Source organism: Urocitellus parryii, chromosome 4 (genome assembly GCF_045843805.1).
Source record: "Urocitellus parryii isolate mUroPar1 chromosome 4, mUroPar1.hap1, whole genome shotgun sequence".
In the NCBI taxonomy this organism is placed as follows: Eukaryota; Metazoa; Chordata; class Mammalia; order Rodentia; family Sciuridae; genus Urocitellus; species Urocitellus parryii.
Genome location: NC_135534.1, coordinates 175,434,442 through 175,441,418, shown reverse-complemented (window position 1 = coordinate 175,441,418; position 6,977 = coordinate 175,434,442). Strand labels below are relative to the sequence as shown.

General features: G+C 53.3%; 2 protein-coding genes across 2 annotated transcripts; both read right to left on the bottom strand.

The window, feature by feature from the left end:
• Positions 1–342: 342 nt before the first annotated feature.
• Positions 343–2,405, bottom strand: Spaar (small regulatory polypeptide of amino acid response). The gene is made up of 2 exons (XM_026415395.2): positions 2,204–2,405; positions 343–1,797 (listed from the first exon to the last, which is right to left on the bottom strand). Exon 2 carries the CDS (start codon positions 1,428–1,430, stop codon positions 1,209–1,211), a length of 222 nt encoding a protein of 73 aa, XP_026271180.1. The 5' UTR covers positions 1,431–1,797; positions 2,204–2,405; the 3' UTR covers positions 343–1,208.
• Positions 2,406–4,407: 2,002 nt separating this feature from the next.
• Positions 4,408–5,279, bottom strand: Hrct1 (histidine rich carboxyl terminus 1). The gene has a single exon (XM_026379194.2). It carries the CDS (start codon positions 5,205–5,207, stop codon positions 4,830–4,832), a length of 378 nt encoding a protein of 125 aa, XP_026234979.1. The 5' UTR covers positions 5,208–5,279; the 3' UTR covers positions 4,408–4,829.
• Between the last annotated feature and the right edge of the window lie 1,698 nt (positions 5,280–6,977).

The window sequence follows — 6,977 nt, the reverse complement described above, 5'->3', positions numbered from 1 at the left end:
GGGACTAGGACATGGTCCCAGGAGCTCCTGTCTCTGGACTGAGTTCTCTCTTCCCTGGGTTCACCCTATCCCATCCCTTCACCCATCCCCCTCCACCAGCCTGACCCTGCCTGCACCCTTCACCCCACCCACCCCCACCACTTGGCACCTCCCGGCTCCAAGCCTCTCTCAGCCTTCCCTGTGGCATTCATGTGGCAACAGCAGCCTGTCTGGACACTATTATGAGCCAGAGACCCCCTCAGCCTCAGTCCTGCTCCCCTGAACAGGCAGACCCTGGGAGAGTCACCCATTCGGTGATAGAGCAGATATATGAGAAGGCTCAGAATTTTGCACCTTTCAAACTTGACTTTTTAACTGTGGCACAGCATTTATTCTGTGGGCAGAAGAACAGATTTTCGGTTAACAAAAACTGAATATCCATTTGTGATGAAAACAAGAGCTTTGTTACATGCCCTGAATGTAACATAACATTTTAACTTTTTTGGAATTATCTTTCAGTTCATGATTTTCCTACATTCCTAAGTGACAGCAAGTCACTCACATTCTCTAAGAATAGAAGTGACCTGTTAGAATATAGCAGTAAAGTCTGGTTCAGAATGTGTTTGAAAGCCATCTTTCTGGCTTTCCTGTTAATAAAACATCTTGTACTTTCTGTGACTCTTATTTTCTCTTCTGTGGTTTTCCAAACCAGATTTGGAAAGACCCGTAAAAGGATATGTATTCTCATTATAAAATAAATCACTTGTTCCCAGGAAGTAGCTCTTTGATTTCAGAGCTAATTTCAGGCAACTGGCCTCAGTATGCAAAAATACTCCACAGCAGAACACAAAAGAAGTGGTTTCTCAAAACGCCCACTTGGGGTTGCTTCCTCTGGTGGCAATAACACTAGTTTTACAGGCACCTTGTTGTGATATTTCCCAGCCGTTGTACATCAGCAGAGCTGGCCCACCACACATGGTGTCTGCTCATGCCTCCTGAGATGGCTTCTGGGTCCCCATCCTGAGGGTAGGGCTCAGCTGAGCCCTCAGGGCTCTGAGTTGACTCCCACTGGCTCCCAACAAGGCGTAGCAGCCCAAAATTGAAAGAGATGGAAAGTTGGTGGGATTCAGTAGGGGAAGGACAGGATGCAGGAACATCAGGGAAGACTTGTTGAGCGGGCAAGTAGGTCTGACCCACCAGCAGAGCAAATCCTGAGAGACTGTAAGGCCTCAAATGACGGTCCAGAAGTCCTGGGTACTCCGCATGGACTGGGCTTGGGGACCTGAGAAGAGAGAAGCCTCCTGGCGAAATGTGGCCACTGTGAAGCTGTGGCCAGGGCCTCCCTGAGGATCCTGAGTCTTTGAGTCATAGCTGAAGCAGCAGAGGATACAAGTGATGGCCACGGTGAACACAAACAGTACCGCCACCACCCCAATCACTGCTGACTCCATGGCCTGCACGGACAGCTGACACACTGAGCAACATGCGTGGCCTCCGAGCCCCAGCTCCCCATCCAAAACAGTGGTCAGAGGTACCCTGTGCTCAGCTGGCTGCTCCTCACGTGTCTTCTAAGATACTGGTCTGAGGCTCTGGGTCGTGCCACCAGATGCTGCTGGGGTCTCCGATGATCTCTATTTTCTATGCCTCCGGCCTGGCTTTCAAGAGCTGTCTGTGGTCAACTCCGCTGGCAGCTTCTAGAAGACATGCACTCCCAGGAGATGTGGGCACAAGACTCCCTGGACATGGAGCCGGGTGGGGAGGAGGGGCAGAAGACATCACTTAAAGGGAGCCAGCCCAGCTGGGGCCTTCTGATGGTGCCTGTGGATTTCAGAGGGATTGTACACTCAGGCAAAAAACAAAATACTCCCCCTCCAGGGGATCCAGGAGGATCCTGGCACCTCCCCTGCAGGGACCTTGGGCCAGTTCTTGGATCCATCTCTTGGCTGCCTCCCCCATCCCTGGCCCTAGCCTGGGGGCAGGGACACAGGTAGGCAGGAAAGCAAGTGCCAGCTCTGGGCAAGGCTGGGGGTGGGGCTGGGCGAGGTGGGGACCATTCACAGGGCACTGCAGGTGCCAGGGCGGCATAGACAGGACAGGGCGTCTCCTGTTCCTTCGGGAACATGCTAAAGGGCTCCCTCACCCTGGTTCCAGGAGAAATCCTCCTCTGCCATCTTGCCCAGTCCTCTTTTCTGCCAGCCCAGACTTGGGTGCTGTGAAGACTTACCCTGTGCTCCCAGAGGGCCAGCCCTGGCTGTACCTGTGCTGTGGCCTCCTCTCCTGGTGGTCGCCCCCCAGGGCCGTGACGCGGCTCTCTGGATGCTACAGAGTTGGTCCTGCTTGGAAATTGGCTCCGAGATGTCTGAGCAGCTGTGAGTACTTCCTGAATCCCTTCCTCCAATTGTGAGTGAGGGCCCAGGACCCACAGCGGCCACCCACTCAGTGACAGCACTTACCCCGCCCCCACACTCCCTGTGCCATTCCACTCTGCCCCCTGCTGGAGGTCAGGGGAATGAGCCCGGCCCAGGCCACTCCTTCCCCAGAAGGGAGTCCCTCCAGGCCCTCATTTACATCAACATTCCTGAGACCTCGCCACTTCCAGAAAGGAGTGTGGGTCATCAGCCCCTTACCCATATTCTGAGAAATGGACTAGTGGGAAGCAATAATTCTGAGTGTCTCATAGACTCTTCACAGTAGCGTATACAGTGACATCGCCTCCATTTTTCAGATGCTGATAGTCACAGAGCTGGAGTGCCCTGCTTGAGGCCTGTTGCTAGTTAGTAGCAGTAACCACAGCACTAAAGGGCCTTTCCTCCAGTCCCAGCTCAGTGTTCTTTCTGTGTACTATAAGTACCCGATTCTGCCATTTATGGATCAGGGTACGAAGGTTCAGAGAGGGCAAGGAGCTGACACAGCCTGGAACCTTTTCAATTTCTCTAAGGACAAAAAGAGCTTTAGTATTGCGTTGGAAAACTGCCTATGCACATCTTCTAAGTTAATTGGACAATCTGGATTCTGGGCTCCTCTTCCAGAGGAAGCCAGACACCTCAGATTATTTGTCTTAACTGGAGCAACCAACAGCAGAGAATAGGGAACATAACCATTGATCCGTGGCGCTTGCAGTTTCTGATAGAATTCCTGTATCAACTAGTTAGTTTGGCAGATATGGGCATAAGGAACTGTGTTTCAAGCTTGATTTTGTTTGTTTGTTTTGGGCTTCTTGTTTGCCTGTTCTTCCCAGGTACGTATAGTTATAGGCCACCTGCAGTAGGTGTCACTGATTCTGCATTTTTAATCTGGACATTTGCCCAGTCCTGTTATCTTTTGCCTCCTATAGGTTCCCTTTTTCATCTCCAAGATTTGGGGAAGACCTCCTAACCTTCTTTGATTTATCCATAAAATCTGTGGAGAAGCTGCAGAAAGGGGCCGGGCCCAAGGGGGGCAGACCCTGAGGGGGCTGTGGCAGGAGCCAGGTGGGGGACTGACCTGGACTAGGGCAGAGCTTGGGGGAAGGAGAAGGGGAGGTGGATTGGACAGACCCTACAGAGAGTCATCAACAATCCGAGGGACCTATGGTCCATTTTCACATCCCAGAACTCTCTCATGTGACTATCACTGTGAATCTGCCTCCCTCCCCCACATTTTGTCACTCCTCATCCAGCCTCACAGAGAATCCACTGGGAAACAGAAGGAAAGAGGACATTCTATTCCAGTGAGTCACCAGGCCCTCACTTTCTGGCCTGTTCTCCATCCCCTCCCCCGCTGGCCTTCTCCCTGCGCTTCCTCCCCAGCTCCAGGGCACAGGATGAAGTCCTCAGAACAAAGAGTCCCTTCTTCTCTGTGGAGTCCACCAGCTGCTCACAGAGCATTTGGGTACATGCTTCTGGGCTTTAGCAGAGGGAATCCCATTTTAAGGAAGAGGAAACTGAGGCCCAGATGAGGCAAGCACTCTCCTAAGGCCACCCAGCATTTCAGTTTAAGTACCACCATTCCCTCCCAGTTCTGCTGCCATAGCAGGCACCTGGGGACAGACTAGCTGGAGACTCCAGCTTGACCAGTTACCAAGAAAACCCTGAATCCAACATGGCCTGTGGGCCCCAGAGCTCAGTCTGCCCTGGACATGGACTGGAAATAGTCCTGGAGGTAGAGCCCAAGGGGCCAGCTGAGGCAGCCTCAACTCTTCTCTCTCTGAGACCCTGGACAGCCCACAGAAGGCCAGAGTCCTGCAGATGTGCACAGAGCCCTGTCTGGGCAGGGTTTTGTGCAAACACTGAATCTTCCCTCAGAGCTCAGGCGGGGCGCACACCTCCCCACTTCCCAGCTAGCCTCTGAGCCCCAGCTTCCCATCTAAGGTCCCAGGGCAAGGCAGACATGGCCTGGCGGCTCCCTCCCATCCCCCACCATCATGCTGGAATCCAAAGACTGCACAAAAACTTCTTGGTGGCTTTATTTCATACAAGGCACTGATGAATTGAGTCTGCAGCCTCCTCCAAGCCAAAGTGCATTCTCAGGGGCTCTCCAGCTATGTGCCTGCCAGAGGCCCACAGTTGCCTAAGGAAAGTCAAATGAGCACTTTGCCTCCACCTGCCCTCTGGCTCTACCAGTCACCCTTGTTATGACACAAAATGGGGTGTCCAGCCAATCCTGCTCTCCACTCCTGAATCCTAAATGGCCACCCCAGGTGGTCCTCAAGTTCTCTGTGCACAGTAAGGGGGAGCATAGCATGTAAATGAAGCCCAAGCAGTGCCCCCCCATTCACCCAGAGACACATCCTTCCATATGGAGACATCAGGGTCCACTCATCCTTGCGCTGGGTGACAGGGCAGGGCAGGGAGCACTGCCATCCACAGGCGTCAGCGGAAGCCTCTGTGGGCATGGTGGAGGTGGTGAGGAGAGTGGTGCAGGTGATGGTGCTGGAGGTGGAGCTGGTGGTGGTGGTTGTGGTGATGGAGGCCCACACGGGGCCCCTGATTCACATGGCCGGGGTGGTGGTGGTGATGATGATGATGATGAATGTTTCCCAGAGGGCCCCGGCCCTGGAAGAGCCAACGCTGGGCTCGCCGGGCTCTCCTGATTCTGCGTTCTCCTCCAACTGGAAGGTTCCTCTCCATGTCATGGTCCTGTGGTTCGTGGAAAAGGCAGATGGCCAGTAGCAGCAGCAGCAGCAGAATAGACACAGCAGCACCTATGATCCAACCCACAGGGGCCGTGCTCTCCAGAAGGCCGAGCATCTGGGAGCTAGATGGTCCCTCTCCACTCAGTGGCTTCAAGCTGCTTCCTCCTCTTCAGCAGCCTCTGCTCAGTCTCACAGTCATTGAACTTTGTCCCAGCTCCTGTGGACTGGAAAACAGCCAGGGAATGTGGGCGAGGCCTGTTTGGACTTGAGCTGCCGGGCCAAGGGTGAGGCCAGGGAGCCGTTAACTTTGGGGAGGCCAGGCAGGGAGGTTGGGTGGAGACAGAGGAGCTGTCAGACTGGGTGTCCTTGAGAGAGCTGCTTAAGTCTAAGGGTAAGAGGTCAATGTCTGCTCCCCTCCTGCCACCTGGCCAAGTGACCAGTAGAGACAGTATAGCACAAAAATTAAGACCACACCACAAGCTAAGCAGGAGACGGAGCCGTAGCTAGAAGTAGAACACTGTCCTAGCATGCATGAGCCCCTGAGTTCAACTCCCAGCAGTGCAAAACAAACAAACAAAACTGGGTGGAGGATTTTGGAACCACACAAATCACAAGCTCTATGATTGTGCCCAAATTACTTAAGCTACTCTCAAATTACTGAAGTGCCTTGGTTTCTTCATCTGTAAAATGGTCTAAGCTGTAAAAATAGCATTTACCTCTTAGGGTTTCCTGAGGATCAAAGGAGTTAAGACCTATAAAGAACTTAAATAGTTTCTGACATGTTTGCCACTGATAATATTGCAGTCGGATTTGGATTAAATTACTTGGGAGACTTTGCATCTAAGAATGGAAATTCCTGTCCTGCAGCCCACAACTCCTTCACCACTAAGAGTCAGTGAGTTATCCCGAGCTCCGTGAGCTTCAGCAGCTCCATGAGGCCTACAGGCAGATCTTCATCATCAGGGTCTGGGAAGCAAGAGGATCAGCTGTCAGCCCAGGGTCGCTGGGAGGCAGAAAGGAGACTGCTGAGCCCAGACAGGCCAGGCCCCAGTCCAGCCTCCTGGTTCCCAGACCTCAATGGGCCTCAATGGGCCAGCCTCCCTGCCATGCAGCCAAACTATGGATGCCACCCTGCCTAGTGGAGGATTTAGACAGTGCGCAGGATATGAACAGTCCTGGCTCTCTCCCCTTCCTAGTCCTGAATCCCTTCTGTTCATCACAGACAAGCACTGGTCCTGTCCTGCTCACGGCCTAGGGACAGGTACTCATTCTCCCTCTGGATAATCCTTCCTGCTAAGGGCCCGTTGGGCCTTTTGGGCTCTTGCTCACATGCAGTGGCCTCCCCAAAGCCCCAGCTCTGCATCTGGATCCCCAGGGGCCCACCAGGCAGAGTCCCAGCCGAAGGAGCTCTAAGTTTCCCCCAGTGAGTGCTCATGTCCCTGCCACCGGGAGGAATGTTTACAGAAGCCACAAAGCTGGCACTGAGCTCTGCAGCAACTCCACCCTGTGACCTCAAAGGTCTTCCCCTGACCCAGCCTGTTTGTCCTCTGTAAAGTTCCCAGGGCAAGAGATGCCTCCCTGGACTCCTCTATCTCTGACCTACATCTGAGCCACTCTCTCTCAGGGAGGGCCTCAAACCCTAAGTGAAAACCCCAGTAGATGAAAAGCCTACACATTTCTTTCAGGCAAATTGGGCTCAGGGGGCAGCACGTTTAATGAGTCCTGAGCTTCTCTGGCCCCCAGGAGAAGCCACTTGAACTTTTAATGATGCTGGAATTAAGTACTCCTTCTGCAGACTTCTGGGGCCCTGGGAGTCACCTGCCTTCCCTAGGAACACATTACAGAGGGAATCTGCTACGAGGAGGAGAAGGATGTCAAATAGGAG

Coding starts and splice junctions, on each gene's coding strand:
- Spaar (XM_026415395.2), bottom strand. CDS start 1,430: ATGGAGTCAGCAGTGATTGGGGTGGTGGCGGTACTGTTTGTGTTCACC.
- Hrct1 (XM_026379194.2), bottom strand. CDS start 5,207: ATGCTCGGCCTTCTGGAGAGCACGGCCCCTGTGGGTTGGATCATAGGT.